The sequence below is a fragment of the Vipera ursinii genome, assembly GCF_947247035.1.
Source record: "Vipera ursinii genome assembly, chromosome: 10".
Classification (NCBI taxonomy): Eukaryota; Metazoa; Chordata; class Lepidosauria; order Squamata; family Viperidae; genus Vipera; species Vipera ursinii.
In genome coordinates, this window is record NC_139520.1 from 1845573 (window position 1) to 1872884 (window position 27312).

At 46.3% G+C, this 27312-nt stretch overlaps 2 protein-coding genes across 2 annotated transcripts in view; both read left to right on the forward strand.

Annotated features, from left to right (window-relative positions):
* LOC310644907 (uncharacterized protein) overlaps positions 1 to 27312 on the forward strand; it is a gene marked incomplete at its 5' end in the record, with an annotated part of 161325 nt that overhangs the window by 10424 nt on the left and 123589 nt on the right. The window contains one exon of the mRNA XM_083370241.1: positions 5681 to 5771. Within this exon, the coding sequence (XP_083226367.1) occupies positions 5681 to 5719 (39 nt within the window). The 3' untranslated portion in view covers positions 5720 to 5771. The remainder of the gene's footprint in view (positions 1 to 5680; positions 5772 to 27312) is intronic.
* On the forward strand, positions 1647 to 23761 carry ST3GAL2 (ST3 beta-galactoside alpha-2,3-sialyltransferase 2). Its single transcript, XM_083370360.1, has 6 exons — positions 1647 to 6803; positions 13934 to 14127; positions 15731 to 15910; positions 17974 to 18019; positions 18923 to 19042; positions 19909 to 23761. Exons 1-6 carry the CDS (start codon positions 6474 to 6476, stop codon positions 20080 to 20082), a joined length of 1044 nt encoding a protein of 347 aa, XP_083226486.1. The 5' UTR covers positions 1647 to 6473; the 3' UTR covers positions 20083 to 23761.

Below are 27312 nucleotides of genomic sequence, written 5' to 3' on the forward strand. Positions count from 1 at the left end.
CCATCGACAATCAGAAGAGGAGAAAATATTAATGGAACCTTCAAAGCCAAGAGGGGTTTGGATGAGCAGTTTCAGCGACCCAAAGATCTGCCTGGAGATGAATTGGGCTAAGCACGAGGCTCCAGCTCAGCGCTTGCCTCAGGCCAGAATCCTGCCAAACGGCGGAAGGCCCCGGAGAATCCACCAGCTGGATTTGGGCTTCGTTAAGAGGACGAAGCAGTGGGAACTTTGACCCCACCTTTAACCAGAAAGGTGGAAAGGAACCTTTAACCAAGAAAAGTAAGGGACAGATTTCAGCTACCGCTTAGGAGAAATAACATTCCCAGATCATAGAATCACAAGATTCTCTTGGCATTAAGGACCACAACTCAGTGTGTGGCCCTCAGTGGAACTATAGCTACATGGAAAGAAGCATGCTGTGGGCTACCTCTGTCTTTGGCCCAGCACTCTTCCAACATCTTCTTAAACTAAACAAGGAGTTAGAAAGAGAATTCATCAGATTTGCAGATGAATCCAAGCTGGGGGGAATAGCCAACACTTTGGAAGATAGACCCAAGATGGAAAAAGCTCTCAACAGACTTGAACACTGGGCCTCGTCTAACACAATGAAATTCAATATAGAGAAAAGTAGGTTTTACACTTTGGCAGGAAAAACTAAACACACAGGTATAGATTAAGCAGTATCTGACTCAACAGCAATAACTCTGAGAGGGATCTAGGAGTCCTAGTAGACAACCTTAAATATGAGCCAGCAGTGTGCCGCAGCTGTCAAAAAAGCCAGCACAGTCCATATGTACTCCTTTATAATGTTTTTGTAAAACCACACTTGGAATATTGCATCCAGTTTTAGTGTTTTTAATAGCTGTCAGTAAATTTCTTTTTAAAATACAGTATTTTGTCAATGTTACAGGAAGAACAATACAGTCTTCCTGTTATAACATCTAGAAAGGAATAGAGACCTGTTGAGGTATATAATGTATAATTGTAGTTGGCATACAATACATTAACAATGAGAATAAATATGACTCCTTTTGGTTAGGTTATCTTAATTTCCTGCAAATTAATTCAGTCTGTCCTTAAGATGCATAATGGAAACTACATTTTGAGAAAATGTGTGGTCCCCAATATTTTTGTTACTTGTCATTGCTAAGGCATGTACAGGTGGGGCATTCTCTTTTGTACATCGTCTTTTATATCAAATTTGCGGATGACACCTAGCTGGGAATTGCCAACATTTTGGAAGCTATATTCCCCTGTTCTTACCACTTTCTACAGAGGGACGATCGAGAGCATCCTGTCATACAGCATCACAGTCTGGTTTGGAAGCATCACTGCTTCAGACAGGAAGGCAGTGCAGAGAGTGGTGAGGATGGCCGAAAAGATCATTGGCAGTTCCCTCCCTCCCATCCAGGACATAGCACAGAAGCGTTGCTTGAGCAGGGTCTGCAGTATTGTCTGGGACCCTATACGTCCACCTCACGACCTGTTTTCTTTGTTACCTTCTGGGGGGAGGGGGCTTCATGGTATCCAAAGCAGAACATCCAGATTCAGTCAGTTTTGTTCCATACAGTATTAACCTTGTGAACTCCAAAGCTTCCTCCTGCTATGTATTCAAGATGGACAGTGATTAATATTTACATGTTACTTATATGTAAGGGTGTAAGGCTATACATATGTTGTATGTAGTATGTTTAAATGTGTGTTATGTATGTGTATACTTTGAGAGCAAGCAACTAAATTTCATTTTTAATGTGTGCCATTGTGCCCACAGTAAATTGTTAATAAAGGTTATCTATCTAAAATTCAGAAAGATCTTGACAGATTTGAGTATTGGACCCTATTCAACAAGATTCAATTCAGGGATGAGAAAAGTCAGGTCCTGCACTTAACAGAAGAAAAAACCAATGTAGAATAGGTGGCGCCTGGTTTAGTAGAAGTGACTGTTGGAATGGCAAACAGTACCAATGTTTCTCGTGTTTAACATGCTGTGAACTCTGCAGACTAAAAGAAAGCCTCCATCCCACAAAGTGATTCTGCTGCTGGAGCTGGTGGTCCTGAGGGGGGTCTTGCCCTACTTCCAAAGGGGGATGGTCTTGGGAGATTTGCTCCCAGCCCCTGAAAGGAGGCTGGACTCCTTTCCCCACCGGGTTGCTTGCCTGCTCAGCTTGTAGCCTTTGGGGCCCTTCAGCCCAGAAGAGACCCCAGAGGTGGCGGATGGAGGAACTGAGGCCTGGAATGGAAGGAAGGAAAAGTTCCCAGACAGTTGACAATGCTGAACAGGCGGTCCTCGGCTTACAACAGTTCATTTGGTCACCGTTTAAAGTTATAAAGGTACTGAAAAAAGTGACTTACGACCATTTTTCACACTTACGACTGTTGTAGCATCCCCATGGTCATGTGATTTACATTTGGATGCTTGGCAACTGGTTTGTATGTATGATGGTTGCAGTCTCCCAGGGTCATGTGATCCCCTTTTTGTGACCTGACAAGCAAATTCGATGGGGATGCCAGATTCGCTTAACAACTGTTACTGACTTAACAACTGCAGTGATTCACTTGGCAAATGTGGCAAGAAAACTGGTAAAATGGAGCAAAACTCAATAAATTTTTCACTTAGCAAGGCTTTTGGTTTGCACGTGCAGCGCTTCCAGACATGCAGGAAGAGTCCGCTCCCTGCCATCCAATCTTTCTTTTTTGGAGGACCCTGAAAAGGGTCCAAAATCGCCGTGGAGGGGTGACTACTGTGAAGAGACCCTCCCTGTGATCACGGAAGGGCGGCAGCCCTCCACTTGAATCCAGAGCAGCTCCTTTGGCCCAAAGAAGAAGAGATTGGCCATGAAGATGGCCGATCATTAAGCTGCTCCCTGCCAAAAGCCAAAAGTACTACCTAGCACTAAGAAGCAATCTGGAGGAACTGGATGAGACTTTACTTTTCTTATTCCCCTAATCACCTTCCTGCAAACTTTTCTGAAAATTGCCTCCCCCTCCTTTGAAAGAACGGCGATTATATACTTGGGGAACAAATTTTAAAGCCTTAAAAGAAAATCAAGTAATTCAGCAAAGAAATTAAGCAATTTTATCTCTACTTACTAAAAGGCTCCTATTTTTTGGTGGGGATCTCCTACCCTATTTTCTCTTTAAGCGGTGAATTAAGGAAAAAAATGGACTAATGCTATAAAAGTGTTATATTAATTTTGAAAAAAAATTACATCGCATTCCATATGTAATTGATGACATCTTGTGACGAAACTTGGTACAGCAAGTAATTTTTTTCTCTACTGTGGGAGCTGACTGAATAACAGAGCTGTCCTTGACATCACTTTTAAAGATAAGTGTGGGAACACCTGGTACTGAAAACAACTCTTTTGGAGGTGGATAATCTTTGACTCTTATTACAATAGCCTCCATGGAAGATTTAGCTGCAAACAACAACAAAATGGATGAATACATCCCACCACTTAACTATAAACTGATACTGGACACGATTTTGGCAATGACAGAGCAAATTAAACTGCAAGAAAAATCTGACAATTTAAAGCCACCAAATGAAACTATGACCTTAAATGAGGAACTGACAATCCAAAAGCAAATAGAAGAAGTGGAAATTAACACTAAAATAGGAGACTTCAAAGAACAACAAATGCAACCTACAGAGAACCCTAAAGTCCAAATTTCAATGTGAACTACAAAACTTACAACTCAAAAAGCAATAGCACCCGAAGAAAGCAACATTAAGAGTGAAGAAATGACAACCACAGCACCAGCTACTACTTTCTACCTAACCCAGATGGAATTGGAAGAAAAAAAAGACAACTATACTACATCAATTATCAAAAACTGAACTCTTAAAGCAAAACTTCAATGGCTGCAAAAGGGGACATTTTCTTTGCAAGACTGACATTTGGATGCTCTCCCTGGATTCAAATAAGGACTATAGGAAGAAAGGGAGATACATTTGAGAATTTAAAGATGCCAAAAGTGAGGCCTGATTGGCACAAAAGGAAGGCAAGAGTTAGATTTAAAAAATTGAACTTGTTTCTTCTTTGGGATTCCTAAGAATAGAGTTTTAAAATATCTCTTAATGGATTAAGGGGAATCTCTAAAAATATAACTGATTTTACATTTAGGTTTTAGATCTGTAAGGAAAAACAAGGTTAAGCTTCTAGAATACAATTCTGAACTATATTATAGAATAGTATTTTAACAATTGAATGGTTAAGACGACATACAGAATATATTAGTTGTAATGATATAGACAGAAACTCATCTTGTATTTAAGTAAAGTTGGTTATTAGAATCAATATATTAGATCTTTAAAGGAAAACAGAATTAAGCTTTTAGAAGATAATTTTGAACTATACTATAGAATCTAGAATCTTATAACAAGATAGTATTTTAAAGTTGAACAGTTAAGACAAAAAATATTTTTCTAATAATTGGTGATTTGTTAAGATGAAAACTAGACTTTACTGATAAAACGTAAGAATGTAAAAACATAATGTAAGTTTTGTAGACAAGAGAATTATTTTTTATTGAAATAGGGAATTGTGGGTTATCCAAAAATTAAGCTTTTTTTAAATATAGGCTACTCCAGAGTATTTTATTGCATTTAAGTAAAACTTAAAAAAAGGATATTGATATGTAATAGTGAAAATATATTGAAAATTCTGTTAATGGACTAGGTCATGACTAGAAATGTACTGATTTGATTATTTTGACTATGTGATAACTAAGGGAATTGGAATCCTTGTTGATGCAACCTGAACTATTTACAAACATCTGGTTATTTGTTATTTTGACTACCCAACCATTTGCTTCACAAATACATGTATATGTAAATATTAAAAAATCAATAAAACTTGTTTAAAAAACAAACAAATCTTTCACTTAGCAACATAAATTCTGGGCTCAGTTCTGGCTGTATGTTGAGAATTAGCCATTCATGCGGGCATCATGCCTAATGCAGAAGAAAGTATTTGAGATAAGCTTAAATTTTAGGCTTTTCTCTCCTGTTCATTTGAGGCAATGTGTTGTGGGCCGTCCGTTTTCTATCTGGCCTAAGAAGCGCTTCCCATCTCCAGCCTTTACGCCGTCCCAGAAAGGGTTAGGTGGGAAGGGCCACCACAGGGCCCACATCCTGCTGGGACAGCCCAGGAACGTGGCGTTTGCAGCCATGGCCCTGACCAAGGAGGCAGGGGCCCTCACCATCCAGCCAGCTCTGATGAAGAAGCGAAACAGGTGACGCTTTCCTAGAGGCATCTGACATTTTGAGGAATGATTTAATATTTGGAACAATGCTAATATTTGGAATTTGAAAATATTGCATGCATTTCTCTTGCAGAGACTGATTCCATTAAGAAAATCTGTCCGTGTGGGGCTTGGCTGGAGACCTGCAAACTGCAGTGCTGGCCGTGATGCGTTCTGATCTGTTTATCCTGAAAATAAGAGGCGCTTCTCCTTGAGGCATTGCAGCAGCGAATCTTCTATGCAGGGCCAGGAGTGGACTGGCAGCTGCCTCTGGGGATGCTGGGGGTGCCTGTGGCAGGGCCCTTTCGGGGGGTGCAGTTGGCTGTTGCTGCTCCTCTCGCACCTTTTGGGGCACTGAGCTGGTGTTGGTTTGACATTGCCTGTTTCATTGTGTAATCGTGACCTTTCTCACTCTTGCTCTTTCCCCCCCCAGGTTCAGATTTTGGTTGAGCACTTGCCAGAAGTATATTGAAAAGTTGCGGGCACAGAGAGCATCACAAGGAAGAGCCATACTGCAGCTCCATGTCTGACAGATGCCACACAAGGGGAGATGCTGCTGCACTGACTGGGCATTACCTGGGCTACCCAGGGGTAATCACTGTGGGCCAAGGGGGCTGGGAGAGCCCAGCCCAGCCAGGAGACCTTGCTCCGTGGCAGTGCTGCAGATTCACTACCCTCTCATCAGTCCCGGGAAGCAGAGGGCCTCCTCAGAGGCGACGCGCACCCATGGGGAGGGGCAGCAGGTCTCGGCATCCTGGCTGGGGGCCTCAAGGAGGCGGCTTCTTAAGCCCAAGGATGTCAGTGTGGCTCTGATAGCAGCTGCTCTCTCTCCCTCTGCATGAGACCCAGCATCCTGAAACTAGGAAGAAGAAGCAGAGAGGTCCCCAACTCCCCCCAGGGTGATGACAGTCTCCAAGAGAAAAAGGTCTTCTCTGGACAGAGACATTTTCAAAACATGAGAACTCAAATAGCAAAGAGGCCCTGTGAGGTTTTTTTCTGCAGTTAAAGGTCGGTTTCCCTAAGGTGGAAGTTCTCGTATTGTGTGCTTCAGTGCCGGAAGACCATCTCTGGGGCTGCCTGGCTGGTCTGGCCATCACTTGCTGTGGGACTTTCATGGCTCAGAAGGAGTAGTCCAGTGGAGTCCAACTCTTGGCCAGCCCTGCTCCCCCGTCCCCTTTTCCATTGGCTGCAGCTGTGTGAAGGGTGCCTTCTCCTCAGCGTCCATCATGAAGTTTTCCTTGCGTTTCTGGTTCCTCTCCACGGCGTTCCTGCTTGTCTTCATCATGTCACTGCTCTTCACCTATTCCCACCACAGCATAGCCTATCTGGACCTCGGTGGACTAAACGGGCTCCACCAGGTGAAGCTGGTGCCCAGTTATGCTGGCATGCAGCGCCTGAGCAAGGAGGGGCTCTTGGTGAAGAGCTGTGCCTGCCACCGGTGTGCCATGGAGTCCAGCGACACCACATGGTTTGACAGTCGCTTTGATGGCAACATCTCCCCAGTGTGGACCAAAGAGAACATGGACTTGCCGCTGGACGTCCAGAGGTGGTGGATGGTGAGTCCTGCTGGCTGTTTGCCCAGACAGAAGCAGCTGCTCAGCTCCTGCAGGAAGGGCAAGTCTGTGCCTCTTGCTTGTGTAAAATTGCCTCAAGAACCCACTGGGCAGTTTTGCAAATAATCCCAAAATCCTTTGGACCTGCTCTGTGGCAAAAGCATAGCCCAACACTTTTTCGTTATTTAAGCTGTTTGATGCTCTCATGTCTCCCTCTGTTCCACCTTCACCCTCGACCCTTTGACCCACCTTGTATGCATCACATACCTCTGAGTAATTAAATTCCTGCCTTCTGTTTTCTTAAGGACCTCCAAACTCACAGGCGTTTTCATTCACTTGAGATTGTGGAGCTAATCTGTCTTGGCAGATTTTTTTTCTTTTGTGGCAACCCCCCCAAAAGGCAGAATTAATTCATGGGAAAAGGCAGGTGGGGTCTTAAAAGCAGAAGGCAGTGGGGTAATTTGCTCTGATGCTAATTTGGTGTCATGTCTTTTATAATCAGCCCAATGTTGCATCAAAATGTGGTACAAGAGAATAACTGTGAGCAGACTCTGGGGGAAAGGAGGCATCGACCCTGTGACTCCGGAAGAAGTGGACAGGATCATGGGGAGGCTGAGTTCCACCACGTGTTTATTGGACCCGTGCCCCTCCTGGCTGGTATATGCAGCTCAGGAGGGGACACGAGGCTGGCTCCAGGCGGCAATAACTGCTTCTTTGAGGAAGGGTAGCTTCCCTGCCGCCTTGAAGGAGGCGGTGGTGAGGCCCTTCCTCAAGAAGCCTGCCCTGGACCCGGCTATTTTGAACAACCGGACCCGGCTATTTTGAACAACTATCGTCTGGTCTCCAACCTTCGCTTTCAGCGAAGGTTGTTGAGAGTGTGGTGGCACATCAGCTCCCTCTGTTCCTGGAGGAAACAGATTATCTGGACCCCTACCAATCGGGTTTTAGGCTCGGGTACAGCACGGAGACAGCATTGGTCGCGCTGGTGAATGATCTCTGGCGGACTCGGGACAGGGGTTGCTCCTCTGTCCTAGTCCTATTAGATCTCTCAGCGGCTTTTGATACCATTGACCATGGTATCTTACTGCGGTGCCTCAGGGGGTTGGGAGTGGGTGGCACTGTTTTACAGTGGTTCTCCTACCTCCTGGGTCGTTTGCAGTTGGTGTTGGCAGGAGGGCAGAGGTCGGCCTCGAGGCCTCTCACTTGTGGAGTCCCTCAGGGGTCGGTCCTCTTGCCTCTCCTGTTCAACATCTACATGAAGCCGCTGGGTGAGGTCATTCGTGGTTTTGGAGTAGGGTATCATCAGTATGCTGATAATACCCAGCTTTTTATTTCCACCCCAAATCAACCCAGTGATGCCCTCGCCATGATGTCCTGTTGCCTGGAGGCGGTGAGGGTCTGGGTGGGGAGGAACAGGCTTCATCTAAATCCCGACAAGACCGAGTGGCTGTACATACCGGCATCTCGGGTTATCCACTCTATTCCATCTTTAACTATGGGGGGTGAGGTGTTACCCCCCGTAGATAGGGCTCGCAACTTGGGTGTCCTCCTTGACTCACAGCTCAGTTTAGAAGATCATATAGGAGCTGTGACCAGGGGGGCTTTTGCCCAGGTTCGCCTGGTGTGCCAGTTGCCGCCCTATTTGGACCGAGATGCCCTACGTACAGTCACTCATGCGCTCGTGACCTCTCGGATTGACTACTGCAGTGCTCTCTACATGGGGCTGCCCTTGAAGTCCACTCGGAGGCTCCAACTGGTGCAGAATGCGGCCACGCGAGTTGTGATGGGGGTCTCCCGATACTCCCATGTAACACCTCTGCTCCGCGAGCTGCATTGGCTTCCAGTTGTCTTCCGGGTGAGATTTAAGGTGCTGGTGATGACCTATAAAGCCCTAAATGGCATGGGTCCGGATTATTTACAGGAGCACCTTCTGCCGGCATCAACCTCCCATCGTCCTGTGTGCTCCCACAGAGAGGGCCTCCTCAGGGTGCCATCGGTCAGGGAATGCCGACTGGCGGCCCCCAAGGGGAGAGCATTCTCTGTGGGCGCGCCTGCCCTATGGAACCAACTCCCTGTTGAGCTCCAGAAGGCTCCTGACCTTCGCTCCTTTCGCCGTGACCTGAAAACTTGGTTATTTGAGCTTGCCGGCCTGGACTGAAGGATTGGGATTTTAAATTTTTAATTTTAAACTTTTAGAATGTGTTTTACTTATTAGGGCTAATTTAATTTAATTTATTTTAACTTTGTATAGTGTATATTGTATATTGTGTTTTGATTGCCCTGTACACCGCCCCGGGTCCTTCGGGAGAAGGGCGGTATATAAATCCAATAAATCATAATAATAATAATAATAATCTTCTCTGGAAGGCTGGGGGCATTTCTAGCCCGGGCACCTGAGGCTGCCAAGGCAGAAGCTGGTTGGCTTTGCCCGAGGCTGATGCCTTCCTGCTTTTGGTTCTTGCCTCATGGCTTCCTATTGAGAGCCACTTTGGTGGAGTGAGTAAAGGTGCTGGGCCAGGAATAAAGAGACTTGAGTTCTAGTCCTCCCTTAAGCACGAAGCCAGCTGTAGGAGTGCAGGGCAGTGACACCCTCTTGCCCTTTGACAGGGAGGTCAAGAAAGAAACCCTGGTGTTCTGTAGCTGCTCCCTTGAGGTCAAGATGGACGTGGAGGACCAGAATGCCACTGTGGCCACCGCGTCCACCTTTCCCCGGCTTTTTGTCTTGAGCTGCTGGGGGCCTCAGGCTATGCCAGAGCTTGACTGCACTGGTTGCGTGGTCGGTATCACCTAGCAGTAAATGCCATATTGGCTCTTGCAAATTGGCTCAGATTTTGTGGCTGCTAAAGAGTAAAATGGCAGTCATGCCACCCAGTTAATGCTACCTGACAGCAGGAATTCTGTAGACTCACCTGGGGCAGCCATGTTTAAATGTTGCTGAAATCTGAGAAATGATATTTCTTGTGGGTCTGCTGTGCAGGTTCGGAGGTTTTGCTTGATAAAAAATACAGGAAACTAGAAGTTGCCTTCAAGCTTTACGTTTTTATTCAGCTGAACAAAGACGGGCTTCTCTAAAAGAGATAAAAAGCCCCAAATATTAGAAAAGCCTTATTTTTATACCTTCTTTGATTACATAAGCAATTCACCCAGCAAAGCTGACACATATAAGATAAAGACTTCGCCCTTTAAGGCTGGCACACTGTAGATAAGGAAGAAAGCAGAAGTAGCTAAAATTGTTCCCTTTTGGGTGTTCCCCTAAGACAGAGCTTTTCAACCTGTTCACCGATTGTACCACTTTTAGGATATGGCAATATTCAAGTACCACCAGTCGCCTAGCAAGGTGTCAAAAACTTGATGGCCATAAAAAAAACACGGGAAAAAGTGATAAAGTACAGGTAGTCCTCACCCCTCTTTAATATTCTCTCTTCTCTCACCCCCCTTTATATCCTCTCTTCTCTCTCCCTTTTATATCCTCTCTTCTCTCCTCCTTTTTTATCCCCTCTTCTCTTTCACCCTTTATATCCTCTCTACTCTTCCCTTCTTTTGTAGCCTCTTCTCTCTCTCGCCTGCCCCCCCTTCTATTCCGTGCACCTCCAGGTGATTCCTCTCAAGGCTGTGCTTCTCTGTATCTTTTGCAGTCCCCTTCTCTTTCCCCCATTCTTTTTTTTCTCTCCCTCTCCTGTCAAAACCTCCTTTTACAACCTCTCCTTTCTCTCCCCCCCTCCTTTTTTGTGTGCACCAGAAGCACCGATCCTGTGGCTCCTGTCGCCTCTGCAACCCTGCAGAAGTGCGCACCTATCCTGGGCTTCTATCCAGCCCCCATAGGCCTGGAGAAGCCCCGATCACCTGTAGCTGCTTTTGGCAATCCTGGGGTTTGCTCAACCCCAACAGCCCTCCTTCAAACCAAATTGCCTTTCCAAGCATCCCTCCCTCCTTCCCTCTCCTTCCTTCCTTCCTTCCTTCCTTCCTTCCTTCCTTCCTTCCTTCCTTCCTTCCTTCCTTCCTTCCTTCCTTCCTTCCTTCCTTCCTTCCTTCCTTCCTTCCTTCCTCTGTCCCCTGCTTTAAAAAAAAAACTGCCAGAGGCTCCAGGCAGAGGTGGTCACAGGCAGGCAGTGGTGGGCAAAGGCTTCACCTCCCCCATCATTGCCTCTGCATGCCTCAGCTCAGCTCACCTCTCCCAGACCCGCACCCATGTTTGTGTGTGTGAGAGCGTGCACACAGTGTGTGTATGTGTGTGTCTCACCCCTTGCAGCCCCGCGCCTCAACAGAGACCTTCTGCAATGGCAGGCTGCAAAGTAATGAAAGTTGTTTTTTTTGGAATCCTTGTTCCTTTTTCTCAACATGCTGCTGATCGCATCACACCCTGCGCCTGTCAGCTCCCGCCCCAGCCCCGTGGAAGGCTGCAAGAAGCTCCCATTGCAGCTTCTCTTACCTCTCCTGTTCTTTTCCTCCTCAATGTCACAGCGTGGGCTGCAAGAGGTGAGACAACCCCTACACATGCACACACGCGCACACATACACAGAAACACATGCATGGGTCTGGGAGAGGTGAGCTGAGAGCCAGGCAGAAGCAACAACGGGGGGAGGGGTCAAAATGGGCAGCCTCCTGCCTGGAGCCTCTGGCAGCTTAAAAAAATGAACCTGTGAAGCGCTCAGAAGGCAGTCCCTTTCCCAGCTCGCTCCTTCCTTCCTCCCCTGCTTCTCTTTCCTTCCTCCACACTCAGGAAGGGATGAGAGATTGCCAGCGCTGCCGGTGGCCATGCTGCCCCCGGCCATAGCCATCCCACACAGGCAGGGGGGGCCACAATGAAAGGGAAGCCTGGTGGCTTCAAGGCGAGGTCAGTGAGCAAGCGTGATGCTTATCTACTGGTGGGAGCCATCAAAGCTGGAACGCGCTCAGCCTTATATCCATGGGGAGCCCTGGAGCCAGCAAGCCCCCCTCCCATTTCTGCCCCGCCCCTGGGGGTGCACGGAGAAGGCAGCAAGAGCGTGAGTGCTGGCGTCCCGGGGGAAAGGGAAGCATTCTTTTACCTTTTACCTTTCTCAGCGGTCAGCAGGGATGGTCAGCGGCAATGTTGGGCTTTTGCCTCCTCTTCACACGCCCAGGGGGCAGGTCAGGGCAGCCCCTCACTGGCCCTTTCCTGCCAAAGCCACCTTCTTTTATATCCTCTCCTCTCCCGGAAGCGCCAATCAGCTGGAGCCCAGCGCTGATCCTGGCACCTCTACAGAGCCCTGACAGCCCTGCAGCTCCAGCTGTCTCTTTTTTGGGCTTCTGCGGCGCTGCCGCCGCTTCAACTCATTCCGCCCTGCTACCACTTCGCATACCAGCTGCCAGGTGGCAAAGCACCACTGGTGGTACGTGTACCACCACTTGAAAAGCCCTGCCCTAAGACCCCATATGTTCCCTTTTGGGTGGTTGAGGTCTTTCCCTAAGGCCCCATATGTTCCCGGGTAGGTTAGGATATTGGGTGTTTCCTTTGCTGTCCTTTTATGACCTTGCTTTCATGGTTCTGCAGTGGCCAGAGATAGCGGGGCCATCTGCACGTATTCACAATTGATACAGCGTGCTCTGCCCTCAAATACTCTTTTACAGCAGATAAAACACAACAAATAACTAGAAAAGTGACATAAGTGCAGGTTCGCATCCCACCAGGCTCAAGGTTGACTCAGCCTTCCATCCTTCCGAGGTAGGTAAAATGAGGACCCAGATTGTTGGGGGCAATTAAGCTGACTTTGTAATAATGCCGCTTGGGGGGGGGGGGCGAAAGCCCTAATAGGCATATACATAGAATGAAGGCTATTGCTAAGCACATTGGTTTGTGCTTAAATTGTAAGCCGTCCTGAGTCTTCGGAGAAGGGCGGGATATAAATGGGATTAAAAAATAAAAACATAAAAACATAGGCAAAAGACATTGCAGTACTGCCTGGGCTGTGAATTACAAACCAAGTATCTAAGCATTTAGTAGTCAATCTCAACTAGAAGAGCATGGTTGCAGTTATAATGGTTAGATCAGATTAGTCTGTTTTATTACATGACAACTTTTGTCAGATGTAGCTTTGACAAATAACAAGCTTCATCAACATTGGGTTCAACAGGATGACTTTGGGACTCAGGCTTGGTAACAGAATACTTGATAACTTTAAATAAGCTCCTACTTCTGGGCCCAGAGGCATCGCCTTACTTCCTGATGGTCTGGCCTGGCTTCTTATTTTTGAGGAATTCTGGAAAATTGGTGAAATGCCAGGCAGGAGGAAGGCAGGTGTCTTATGCCTTCAAAAGGGTTGTGTGTATTTTGGGTACCTCCTTGGAGGAGAAAAGCCGGAGCACCAGCCTCTGGCGATGGTTGTAGAGGCAGCCTTTGTTCTTAGGCTGGAAAGGTGCAAATGTCCAGAACTTCACAACAGGACTAGGAAGGAAGGAGTCTTGTTGTGATATTCTAGAATGTTCTACAAACTTTTGTTGTGAGAGGCCTAAACTTTGCTGTGTTTGTTGTCCAAGATGTGGTGTTTTTACGCTAAGCCTACCTCATTGCAGGAGACTATACCATGTCCCCTCCCTCCCTCCCTCTCTCTCTCTCTCTCTCTCTCTCTCTCTCACACACACACACACACACACACACACACACACACACACAACTTTGCAGGCTGCCTGTTTCTAGCTCTGCCTCTTAATATCAATATGCTGCCCAGGTGCAGAACTGTGGTGGGCCTCCGAGGAGAGGTTCTTCTTCTCTTAGTGGCCATCTCTGCGGCCTCTGTAGGGGCAAAAGAGGAAAAGGATCCATTGGACTTTGGGATGCTGATTGGGTGAAATGTGGCTCTTCTCTTTCTCTGCCAGAAGAGGGCAATCCTTGTCCACCGGTCCCGCTCCTACTTCTACAGGCCCTTAGATGCCCATCTGGTCCTGGGTCTGGGGCCAACCTCACTATCCCAGAGGAGAATTACCTAGGACATTTGGCGTACCCCATCTTTTCTTTTCTTGATCCAAGGAAGCAGAGGCTTCTTGAAGTATTGCAGCCCATATTCATCTAATGTTCATGGGGCTGAGTTGAGAGCACTTCACAGCAAATCCATGCCTGTTATAGAAGCCCTCCAGATCTTTTCAGCTGCTGCAAATGGTCTCACTTCTTTTACAGATGCTGCAGCCCCAGTTCAAGTCCCACAACCTTCACGAAGTGCTGAGCAAGCTCTTCCAGATTGTTCCCGGAGAGGATCCATACAGGTCCCGGGAGTCCCCGTCCTGCCGGCGCTGTGCTGTTGTGGGCAACTCTGGGAACTTGCGTGGCTCCAGCTACGGCCAAGACATCAATGGGCACGACTTTGTCATGAGGTGAGGAGTGAAGTGGGGGAGGGGAGGAGCAGAAAGGAGCTGAAAACTCTGGCAAGGGACTGCAAGTCAGCAACCTGCGCAAGGGAGATATTTGCCACCACTTTCTTTGCACTCTAATATTAAATGTGAATTTATCTAAAAATGTATTGATCCAAATAAAACAGGAACAGAATTGGGTCCTCAGAAAGTTTTCTGAGTGTTTCATCCTAAGCCGAGCAGGATGGTTAAATGTTTGTCGCCTTCAATTAGATTGGGCCAACTCTCTTAGCAGATTTGATTTTCCAAATAGGTCACTGTGTATGATAGCTGCTCCTGTACAGTTCTGACTGAAGGCAGCAGAGTTGTGAACCAAGCTGATCAGTACAATTTGTTACATACATCTTTCTAACAGCACCTGCAAACTTCAACAGTATGCCACGAGTCTAATCCAGGGTTGTGGCATTCACCAGCATGCATTCATACATGAGATTCAGGAAGGGAACTAGCAGAAAATAAACTATCTGCCTTTTCTAGAAAGGAGGCAGCAAGCCAAGCAAGAACCATAAGTGAAAATCATAAAACAGACTTTTCCTGAAGACCAAAGTTCCTTGATCACACCATCCCCAGCATCCTCCCCTCCAGCCTTGGGTGATGTCCATCTGTTGGAAGAATAGATGAACCCGCATCTCCTGTGCCTCACACACTTTTGCTTTCTTTCCTAGCTCTTTGGAGCCTTTAGATGTTCTTCTCAACCTCTTTTGGTGGTGTAATTTGTTTCAACATGAAACATTCAGCTTATCATCAGCCAGAGTTCCAAATAAAGAACTTGTTTACTTGCACTTGTTTCTGTTAAATTTCAGTCAATGATTTTTAACTTATTTTTCCAGCCATCAGAATCAATTTTATTTTGGTTTTCTAAGAAATTAAGCATCTCACCCAATTTTATATTATTTGAAAATGTGATAAGCATTCCCCTTCCAGTTCCTCATCCAAGCCATTAATTATATCATGTCGGAGAACCCAGCACTCATCCTTGGGGCTCCCCATTTGCTAACTCTACAATTTAGGTAAGCCTTTCAAGAAATTACTTAATTAAAATATGAAATAAGGTTATTTCAGGGTTAAGACTGACCGCCAAAGTGTGACATGTTCCTTTTTTTTTAGGAAATCATGGGGAAAACATACGTAGGTAAATGTCTCTGAAGATTCTCATGGTTGTCTCAAAGGTGCTTTTTCAAAAGGCAGCTGGACTGTTTTCCCCCCCTTCATCCAAGAAGCCTTTTGGGTTCACTGAAGAAGCTTCTTGGATGGGAGGCGAAACATTTTCAAGAAGAAGAAAAACAAGTAAGCCCAGTTGCCTTTCGGAAAAGCACCTTTGGGACATACTTAGCTAAATTTTACAGCCAAACCTCTCAAAGTATGGGAAGGTGGAAAATTCCAACCTTGATCCCTCTGGCGCGATGTGTTATGTCGTTGCTGTGCACTCCATGATCTTGGTGACAAAAAGGAATCTGCTTCCTCTGCTTTCTCAGGAGTAAGCAGAAGAAATGGACAGTCTTGTGGGGGAGGAAGATTCCTCCTCCTTCAAGAATCAAGGTGTGAAACATCCCTTTCCTTTCTACAGAATAAACCAGGCACCCACAGTGGGCTTTGAGGCAGATGTTGGGAGCAGGACAACCCACCACTTCATGTACCCCGAGAGTGCCAAGAACCTGCCTGCCAATGTCAGTTTTGTTCTGGTGCCCTTCAAAGCCTTGGACCTGCTATGGATCGCCAGCGCCCTCTCGACAGGCCAGATCCGATTGTACGTATCCCTGAGGGAAGCTGACTTGAGGAGTGGGGAGCTGGTTCTTTGGGGAAGGATCTATCCTCCTCCCTTTCACCTCTTTTCAAAGGAGACCTGATTTACTGTAGCTGCCTTGGCTGGCAGTTCTTCCAAACTCCCCTGCATTGTTACCACTCCCTGTGCTGCAGGCTTCCAGGTGCAACTTATGATCCTGGTGGTCACCCAGGGGGGTTCTCTATCTCCAGTTACCGTCATCCTGCAAGGTCCGATGCTATTGCCGTGCTCTGTGTCTCTTATGGGAGCCCAAAGCCGTGCCTTCTCTGAGCTGCCCTGAGCAACGTCCAGCCCAGGCGGCCTTTAAGAAGGACTCAAAACCTGTTTTCCTCCCGTGTCCTGGGTCCAAATATTGTATGAGCCTACCTTATTGGAGGTCTGATTTGTCCTGACAGGGTGTATTTAGTTATTTTATATTACAAAGTCCTTGATAAGCTGCCCGGAGCTGCTTGGCAAGCAAGCAGCCATGCTAGTAGAAGTAACAAAGACCCTGCCCAGGAAGGGCTGAGGAGCACGAGAGCCCCTCTCTTTAACTCCTCTACGTGTGCCTAGGAGAGGTTTCTCTCCTCCTCTCTCTATCGGAGAGAGCCTGGCTAGGCCAGATAAGCTCCAGCCCCCTCTGACTCTTCCACCTGGCCTGCTGCTTTGGGGACCACTCGTGCCAGTGCTTGTCTCTTTATTTATTTATAAAATGTATTTATTTATTTAGAAAATTTATATTGCCGCCCACTCGCACGTGGCGACTCAAGGCAGCTTACAGGACATCAAAGCACAATATGAAAGAAATAATAAAAGAAAAATAATAATAACCCCCCCCCCACTCTGGTGACAACACACATTCATACCAGCCATTTAATGGGCTCCGTCCTGCTCTGTGCCCCCCAGGCCCACTGGCAGAACCAGCTCTTCACTACTTTCCAAAAGAGGGTCAGATTGGGGACCAGTCTAATATCCAGAGGGATGATGTTCCAGAGAGAGGGAGCCACCATGGGGAAGGCCCTTCTGGGTCCCACCAGATGTACCTCCTTAGGGGACGGGACCCGCAACATTCCTTGCCTCCCAGCTCTAGTAGTTTGGGTAGATATGACTGGCAAGAGATGGTCCCTCAGATAACCTGGTCCCAAGCCATGAAGGGTTTTAAAGGTGAATTGCACTCAGAAGCAAATCAGCAACCAATGTAGCTCCTGCAGGAGAAATGATAACGTGTACACCGAGGTCTGTATAAAACCATGCGGGCCGCTGCATTTGCACCAACTGGAGCTTCCGGATGCTTTTCAGGGGCATCCTCATGTAGAGCGCATTGCAATAGTCAAGAAAGGAGGTGAGTAGGGCATGATTGATCATGGGTAGGGATTGTTGCTACAGGAAATGGTGTAACTGGTGCACAAACCACAGTTGCACAAAGGCTTTCCTGGCCACAACTGCCACCCGCTCTTCGAGCAGGAGTCACGAATCCAGGAGAATCCCCACATTACGCACAGGGTCTCTTTGGGGGCAGTGCCACCCCATCCAAGACCAAAGGTGGCAATTCTCCATGAGCCAAAGAACCCCAAACCCAGAGCCACTCAGTCTTGCCATCCAGCCCCAACAGCCTCCAGGCACTGTGAGAGGGAGGGAGGTCACGGCATCGCTTAACCCACCAGGACTGAGATGTACAGCTGGGTATCAACAGCATATTGATGATACCTCAGTCCATGGTGATGGATGCATAGGCCGCCCATCTTATCTCAAGGTTAACTCTTAGAATCCCTCTGAGTAAAATTCTCCTTTACATCCTTGAGGAGGCCCTGTGCCCTGAGGGGTAGGGTGAGGGTTAGGTATCTTGTTGCTGTGCTGGGGCAGAAGCAGCTGATCCTGGCTGGGGGAGGCATCTGCCATCTTTGCCTGTTTCACTTCTGAAGTGGCCTAGATCTTCCAGCCCTCTCCCTCCCTGCTACCCCCAGAGCAGGAGGAGCGCAGGTGGCCTTCTTTGTTTCACACCACAGGACCCTTGATGCCTTGCTTGTTCTCTCCCATGCCTCTTGTAGTACTTACGCACCAGTGAAGCCGTTCCTCCGGGTGGACAAAGAGAGGGTAAGTTAGGTACAGTTTATTTACCCATTTCTTTCAACATTTATATATTCGCCATGATGTGCTGTATCCCCTGGATTACTCAAAATTAAGGGAAGGAAAACAGTATATGAGAAAACACACAAAATAATGATAGAGTGCCAACTCCAACCCCCCCCAAGCTTCCCAGTGCCCAAGTGAAGAAAGCTTGCTCAAGCTGCCCCTTGATTGGCTCTGCATGCCTTCAGCAGATAGAAGGGGGGGGATGGATAAACCACACACAGGCAGATTTTGCCAATTAGCCTTTGATTTGTACTCCTGCATTTAGCAGAGGATCGGGCTGGATGGCCCCTGGGAATGGTAAGTCATTCATGTTTGATTTTACTTGTTTTAAAGTACTTAGTGGTTGCAGAAAGCCTGGCCCAGGGCTGTGTGCCCTTGGTGCCCTGACCCTGCCTGAATGGGTTGGGCCAAAGATCTGAGACGTTCCGATAGTTTTGAGGGTTCGGTGAGGATCAGAGGGCAGAAAAACCTCTTAAGCCTCAATGTTCTGATTTTATGCTGTAAAGCTTCACACGATGGGCCTCTGCCCCACTATTTTGGGGAACTCCACATGACCTCCCAAACCAGGCATGGTCCTTGAGTCTCGCCTATTATATATACATCCTGCTTCAATTGCTGGGATTATTTTTACAACTTATGTGTAGGTTTAGCAATGTTATTTTTATCTTATGCATAAACATTTTCTGTATTTGGTATTTTAGTATTTGGACTAGTAGATTCCGCCAAACCTGAAAACAGTTTTAGTTGTGCCCTGTGAATCTCTGTTGGTGCTTCTCCGTGAACTATTGTCACCCAGAGACCTGAAATTGGGCTTGCTAAGCAAAAAGCCTCATCTTGACTACTCATTTGGTTTATTGCCTTTAGGTTCAGATCTACAATCCAGCATTCTTCAAATATATCCATGACCGTTGGACAGAGCACCATGGCCGCTATCCCTCCACAGGCATGTTGGTGCTGTTTTTCGCCCTGCATGTTTGCGATGAGGTCAGTTTTGATAGGCCAAGTAAGTTGTCCTAGTGGGAGTAACAGCAGCATTCCTGCTGATTAAATGATGCATATACTTCAGTTTTGAATTTTGAAAACTGAGAGTTTTAGTTCTATTTTCTTCCTCAGACATGGGATGTGCAGAAAGGGGGCTGAGTTGTAGCCTATTCTCAGAAACGGGAAGCAAAGTAGAAGAGTAGGCTATCCCCTGAACACCCAGCTAATGTCTTGGGCTTTGGGCTGGTCGTATATCAGTGAAGGATCTGGATGAAGGGTCAGGAAAGGTGGGATAATGAACCAGGATGAATCACTAAAGCCACGGGAAAGAAGAACTAGGGTAGTTATTGGGATAGCAGCTGGGATAGAGATGCTCAAGCAGAGGCCGAGCAGCCATTAGTCAAGGATCTGGCATTGCCCCTGATCATCTCTGAAGTCCTTTCTGACTCCATGAAGCTTGAACTCAGAGTTGTCATTCTTGAATACTGTGTGTGTTTGTGTGTGTGTTGGACTGGTGAGTGGGAATCCTTTGGATGCCACTCAAAACCTGCTTTGGAAGAAAGCTGAAAGTGGGAGTGTTGGCCAAATAATCGAGAGGAAGACAGAAATAGCACTGACTTTTGGGTGCCACAGAAGGAGCCCCAGCAGTAGAACAGATTATTCCTCCAGATTATTGCTTTATGTGATGTCAGACATTTTTTTTCTTGTTCTGGGTGGAGTAGAAACTAATGTTCATCGAGGGAAAGAATACCAGTCTTTTCTTAATCCCATAAATTTTGGGCTCATTTCAGTACAAAGTGCGGGATGGCATCCAGGTTGCCTGGAGTTCCCCCACTGAGCGGGTCTTCTCTCTGTCTCCCGGCTGACAGGTGAACGTCTTTGGGTTCGGGGCAGACGGCCACGGCAACTGGCACCACTACTGGGAGAACAACCGCTATGCTGGGGAGTTCCGGAAAACCGGAGTGCACGATGCAGACTTCGAGGCTCACATTGTGGACATCCTGGAGAAGACGAACAAGATCAGCGTTTATCGTGGCAACTGAGGTTTCCAGCTGCTGCTGGGCAGTCAGGCTGTCGGTGGACGGGTGAGGAGTGGCAGTTCTGCTGTACCTGATGCACTATTTGGCAAAGCCCTTCTTTGAAGAAGATGAAGATGAGTGGAGTGGCTGACACCAAAGCCGAGGCGGTTCCAGTGAAGCAGATGCAAGCAGGGAGCAGCTCTTCTCCTTCCTTAGAACAAACCAGTGAGATTCAGGAGACTCTGAAACAGCCGAGAGCAACGGAGGGAGAACCGTAGCAGCAGCAGTTCAGGCCCCCCTCCTCCTCCTCCATTTGTGCTTCTGCCCATGTCTGGCTCTAAAGATTGACCCCCTTTTGTCTCCCAACAAGAACCACAAGGGGCACATCCAGACTCTTTTTTTAAAGTCTTTTTTCAGTAAAATGAGAATAGCTTTCTGCCTTTGCCCCAGGAAGTTATTTTTCTTTTTTGTACAAAGAGGTGCCAGGCTGGATTGTATTTTTGTCCCGGGCACATAAACTCGTAGAAACCTGGGAGGGGAAACCAGCAAGAGCCTGCAGCTTTTCTGGAGATTGTAGGAAAACTGACATCTAGCTCAGGGCATGGAGTGTCTGGAACGAGGGTAGATGCTCTTGTTCCCGGAGCACCCAAGAAATCCTGCCGAAGCACTCAGATCCTGCAGGTTGTGACGTGGACTCTTAATTTCTGTCCTGCCTTCCAATACGGTAGGATCTCATCCTGCAGGTTCCTGTCAGCCCAGACCTCCTCCCTCCCTCTCTCCTCTCGACATAGTTTTGGTCACATGTTCTGTTCATGGCAGGGATGCAAGGAAGATCTTTAGGGGAGAGAGAGCTCCCCCTCCAGATTACAGCCTTTCTCCAGGGGAAAAAGGGGCAGTTGACAAATGGGTCACATGGAGTCAGAATCCTGATGCCTGCCAGGATTTAATCCACAAGCGATTAACTTTTTCTAGGCCACATTCTGCAGAGAGCTGGCAGTTTTATTCCTGCATTCACCTTGTTAGCCGTGGGGAGGGCTTCATGCTATTTATTCCTGTCTGTTCCATTCCTGCCTGCTGAGAAGGGGCTTGAGCGAGCCCGGCTGCCTTCTCTTGCTCTGGGTGCAAGAAACGGGTCACTTCCTAGTTGCTTTGGCAATTAAGATCTTGTAGACAAATGGCAAAACCAAGTTGTCCATAATCAGTTTTCTTCAAAAGGACAATCCCAGCAAATAGTATTAAATCAGTGCTTTCTTTCTTGAGATAATTGAATTCTACGGCATGAAGTGGCTGTGCCAACAATGGTGGCTTTTTGTTATAAGCATAACTAACAATATTTCCCCAAGATGATTTTGGAGCACTAAAAAGGTAGCAATCAGGGATCTATAAGCCCTGGCAGGTCAATAACTTCTGGCCAACACCAGGGTAGCTTTCTATGATCATATTAAAGTGGTGGGTCGCCCTTGTGCTTCTGGGACAGCATCAAATCAAATTGCCACCCCTCCCTACCCTCACATGCCTCCTGCAGCTGGATTGCAGTCTCACTTTGGTGTGACCTGAGATACCCCTCTGAACTCTCTAGCTTGTTGTCTTGAGCCACAGATACCTGCAGCCAAGGAGCTGGTGGTTTCAAGTGTGCACAGGATCCCTTGACCTTTTTGCCTTCTCTCGACCACTGTTTCTCCCCAAAAGAGATTGGGGAAAGGTCAACTGACTATGGGGCCCGCAGATGGTGGCCAGTGTCATCAGAACTGACCTTGAGTAGGCACTTTTGATGGCCTACAAATGTCACATTGCTTTGATTCTACAAACAAGAATTTGTGACCTTGAGCTCTTTTCCCCTTGATTCTGAGGTACCAGCTGGGCACATGGGTATGGTGCTCCCTGGCTTGGGGAGGTATCAGGGCTGTGAGCCTCAACCTTCTGCTAACTTCTTCCCACATCAGTTGCAATTGCAGTGCCTCCAGCTCACTTGGGTACTCTTTCCAGGAGACTTCCTTAGTGAACTGTTGATAGCTCTTCACACATATTTATCCCGGTGTCCCTGGATGGCACGGCATGGCATGGCATGGGCTGATGGGAGGCTGGCTAATCCCAGGGGCTTCTGCAGCTGGCAGAATGGCTGCCTGGCTGCACTGAGGCTGCCATTAATTCTTGGACTGGACCCGTACCTGGTGTAAGAGTGAGGGGCAATGCTCTGAAGTAGGGAGATGTTCTGGTCCCTGATGGTCCAGGCTGGGCTTCTTCCTGTCCCAGAACAGTCCTTGCCAAAGCAGCTGCTGCTTCAGCTCCAGAGATTGGGGGCCCTGGCTGCCCATTTCTTGCTATGAGGCAAACCCAAGGCCTGTTTTCAGACTATGACTCGTGAGGCAGGGATTGAGGTCATTGCCTGATTCTTGCAAACCTTACAAGCTCAGGAGATCATGCAGCCAAAGGGTTTGTTTTCCTTCCTGCCTTGGAACCTGCCCATGCTTCAAAATAGTGATGCTGCCCCTCGTTTTTTTATTTTTTAACTTCACAGGCTACAGTTTGGAAGAACTGGATTTGTTTTGTGTTCTGCTACACAAAATAAAAGCTGTACTTTTTCCTTCTGGGGGCCCCTGGTGTTTATGCTGCATGTGTCCTGGATCCTTTTACAGCCACATGAGGTACTCAAGGGACAGCCAAGGTTTAGTCCAAACTATTCCCATATTCATAGGTAGTTCAAAGACATCTTCCCTTTTGGCTCCTCACAGATCAGATTCTGTTTCCAAAAGGCACCTCCAATTTCATTCTATTCTAGGTCTGCTTTTCTATGGTGAATAGTTGATTAACTTGCTACTAAGATTTTCACCATCCCAGTCAGTAGAGCCATGACCCTTAAAATGGCCCAAGATACAGCAGGGCAAAGCGTTCCAGGAATGGCCTTCTATTTCATATTCTTTTTGAAGTTTGTCATCTAATCCAGCTGTGGATCAAGTAGAAGAATGACACCTTTTGCAAGCCTCACTTTCCCTTCTTCCTTCCCTCCCTCCAGGGCAGTTCTTCAAGTCTGATCTCACATCTAGCTCAGCATGGCCTCTCCCAAAGACCTCTATCTTAGATGGTCTTGCCTTTGCTGAGCCTCGGATTTTGTCCACTGCACTTGAAACCTGGAACCCAGCATGTTCATTCCAAAGTGGGTCAGTGGTGATCTCTCTTAACCTGATTAGTATGCTTTTTTACTTTTTATTAAATTCAAACATAAGCATATACAGGCATACACACAGAGACACACACATAAAAGAGCACTAAACCAAGCATCAACATTAACATTCCTTCTATACATTCATATAATTGTATGGCAGAAGGCACCCATAATCCCCCTGCTTGACATAAACCTTTGGGCCAAAAGGGCTCTGCTTTAACCCACCCTGAAGGAGTGAGGGAAGATGGGTTTGCTGCTGCTGTGGCAACATGGACAATTTTCTGAAAGCATCTGCCAGAGGCAGAGTCATGTTTTCATTTTCAGTGTTAGTTTACACTGAGTAACGAACTTTTGGAGCATGGATTGAAGTTGCAGCTGGGCCAAATGAATAGTTTACAGCTTAATCTACCAAAGCAGAAGAGATTGAAAAAATCCAGTCTGCCTAAAACTATTCTAGTGCATGAAAGAGAAGAAATTACAACCTTTTCGTTTAGGGTTTAAAAATGCTGAATTTGAAAATAAATACTTGCTTTCCAGTTTTGTGATGGATTGTTATTGTTGTTAGATGCGAAGTCGTGTCTGACCCATTGCGACCCTATGGACAACGTTCCTACAGGCCTTCCTGTCCTCTACCATCTTCTGGAGTCCATCTAGGCTCACACCTACTGCTTCAGGGACTCCATCCAGCCACCTCATTCTCTGTCGTCCCCTTCTTCTCTTGCCCTCAATCTTTCCCAGCATGAGGCTCTTCTCCAGTGAGTCCTTCCTTCTCATTAGGTGGCCAAAGTATTTGAGTTTTAGCTTCAGGATCTGGCCTTTTAAAGAGCAGTCAGGGTTGATCTCCTCTAGGACTGACTGGTTTGATCGCCTTGCAGTCCAAGGGACTCGCAGGAGTCTTCTCCAACACCATAGTTCAAAGGCCTCAATTCTTTGGCGCTCAGCCTTTTTTATGGTCCAACTTTCACTGCCATACATTGCAACTGGGAAGACCATAGCCTTGACTATACGCACTTTTGTTGACAGGGTGATGTCTCTGCTTTTTAGTGTGCTGTCTAGATTTGCCATTGCTTTCCTCCCGAGGAGCAAGCGTCTTTTAATGTCTTGGCTACAATCCCCATCTGCAGTGATCTTGGAGCCCAGGAAAATAAAATCTGTCACTACCTCCATTTCTTCCCCATCTATTTGCCAGGAATTGAGAGGGCCGGATGCCATGATCTTGGTTTTCTTAATGTTAAGTTTCAACCCAGGTTTTGCACTCTCCTTCTTCACCCGCAACAAGAGGCTCTTTAGTTCTTCTTCACTTTCTTAGGTTGTTGATATTTCTTCTGGCAATCTTAATTCCAACTTTTGATTCATCTAGCCCTGCCTTTCTCATGATGTGCTCTGCATATAAGTTAAATAGGCAGGGCGACAGTATACAGCCTTGCCGGACTCCTTTCCCAATTTTGAACCAATCAGTGGTTCCATGTCCAGTTCTCACTGTTGCTTCTTGATCCGCATATAAGTTTCTCAAGAGACAAATAAGATGGTCTGGTACACCCAGCATATGTTGGCAATTTGATCTCTAGTTCCTCTGCCTCTTCGAAATCCTGCCTGTACTTCTGGTAGTTCTCGATCCACATACTGCTGGAGTCTAGCTTGTAAGATTTTAAGCATAATTTTACTAGCGTGAGAAATGAGTGCAATGGTGCGATAGTTTGAACATTCTTTGGCACTGCCTTTCTTTGGAATTGGAATGTAAACTGATCTTTTCCAATCCTGTGGCCACTCTTGAGTTTTCCAAATTTGCTGGCAAATTGAGTGTAGCACTATTACTGCATTGTCTTTTAAGATTTTGAATAGCTCAGCTGGAATACTGTCACCTCCACTAGCTTTGTTGTTGCTCAGCTTTTCTAAGGCCCACTTCACTTCACATTCTAGGATGTCTGGCTTGAGGTCAGTGACCACCTCATTGTGATTGTCAGGGACGTTAAGCTCATTCTTGTATAGTTCTTCTGTGTAATTTTGCCACCTCTTCTTAATCTCTTCTGCGTCTGTTAGGTCCCTGCCATTTTGGTCCTTTATCATGCCCATTTTTGCATTAAACATTCCCTTCATCTCTCCAATTTTCTTGGAAAGATCTCTGGTCCTCCTTATTTTATTGTTTTCTTCTATTTCTTTGCACTGTTCATTTAAGAAGGCATTCTTATCTCTTCTAGCTATTCTCTGGAATTCTGCATTCAATTGAGTGTATCTTTCTTTTTCTCCCTTGCCTTTCACTTCCCTCTTTTCCTCAGCTATTTGCAAAGCTTCCTCAGACAGCCATTTTGCTTTCTTGCATTTCTTTTTCTTTGTGATGGTTTTAGTTGCTACCTCTTGTACAATGTTACGAACCTCTGTCCATAGTTCTTCAGGCACTCTATCTATCAGATCTAATTCCTTAAATCTATTTGTCACCTCTACTGTATATTCAACAGGGATATGATTTAATTTATACCTGAGTGGCCTATTGCTTTTCCCTACTTTCTTCAGTTTAAGCCTAAACATTGCAATGAGAAGCTCATGGTCTGAGCCACAGTCAGCTCCTGGTCTTGTTTTTACTGACTGTATAGAGCTTCTCCATCTTTGGCTGCAGAGCATATAGTCAATCTGATTTCTGTGTTGGCCGTCTGGTGATGTCCATGTGTAGAGCCATCTCCTGGGTTGTTGGAAAAGAGTGTTTGCTATGACCATCGTATTCTCTTGACAAAATTCTATCAGCCTGTGCCCTGCTTCATTTTGTACTCCAAGGCCAAACTTGCCTGTTATTCCGGTTATCTTTTGGCTTCCTGCTTTAGCATTCCAATCCCCCATGATGATAAAGACATCATTTTTTGGTGTTAGTTCTATAAGGTGCTGTAGGGCTTCATAGAACCGAACAATTTCATCCTCTTCAGCACTGGTGGTTGGGGCATGGACTTGGACTACTGTGATATTGAATGGTTTGCCTTGGATTCGAACTGAGATCACTCTGTCATTTTGAGGATTGTATCCCAGTATTGCTTTTCCTACTCTTTTATTGACTATGAAGGCTACTCTATTTCTTCTGAGAGATTCTTGCCCACAGTAGTATACCTGATGGTCATCTGAATTAAATTCACCCATTCCTGTCCATTTTAGTTCGCTGATACCTAAGATGTTGATGTTCAGCCTTGTCATCTCGTTTGACCATGTCCAGCTTTCCTTGATTCATGGATCTTCAATTGTGATGGATACTGTGCTTTCATTCATTCATTCTATTTATTTATTTATTTATTTTATTGCATTTATATACCGCCCTTTCCCTGAGGAAAGGGCGGTATATAAATTTATATGGCTGGCTATCTCAAATCCGTGAACAACAGCTAAGTAAGTGTTACTTTTGTTAAAGAATATTTTTATCTTCAGATTTTGAATAGGAATGGAATTGCCAGCAGAAATCATTGATAACTTGGAGGATCACAGGTCCTCAATAGGAGAAGAAAAATGGCAAATCCAGTCAAAACATCTGACTGTACAACCAACATAACCATCAAAGCTATCAGTAACTGGGTCATTCTTGTGATACAATTACACTGTCATGGTTCCGATGCATAAGACAAATCAAACAAATTGCAGGCATATTATTTATCTAAAAAGTCTTAGTAATGAAACGAAACATCGGCACTCATGAAGGGATGCCAGAATCTGAAATCTCCCTCCCAAACCCATCATAACACACACACAATCCCCGCCCTTATCTACACATCATAAATCACATTATCCAATTAGTTTCACATATGAGGTCTCTCCTCCCATTCTGTACGCGGGCTTCTTATCTTCTCAAAATAGACGTTAGAAAAATTCCCTCCAAGATTCAAAGTGAAGCAGTTTAAACAAAAGGCTGTCTCTTACACTGTCAGTGTAAAAACATGTCAATGTTTGCAGCATTGACATCCAGCCCCCCTTACAAAAAGAACAGATCCTGCAATGTAAACAAACACAAGTTAGGAACTGACTTTGGTTTGTTGGGGTGTTTCTCATAAAACCTTTTGATAAGTTTGTCAGCTTTCACATTGCTAGATTTCACCCAAATGGCTTCAGACAATGGGTAT

Excerpts from the sequence above, each read along its gene's own strand:
- ST3GAL2 (XM_083370360.1), top strand. The coding sequence starts at position 6,474 with ATGAAGTTTTCCTTGCGTTTCTGGTTCCTCTCCACGGCGTTCCTGCTT. Across the intron at positions 14,128-15,730 it reads GGGCACGACTTTGTCATGAG|AATAAACCAGGCACCCACAG; the intron begins GTGAGGAGTGAA and ends TCCTTTCTACAG. Across the intron at positions 18,020-18,922 it reads TCCGGGTGGACAAAGAGAGG|GTTCAGATCTACAATCCAGC; the intron begins GTAAGTTAGGTA and ends TATTGCCTTTAG.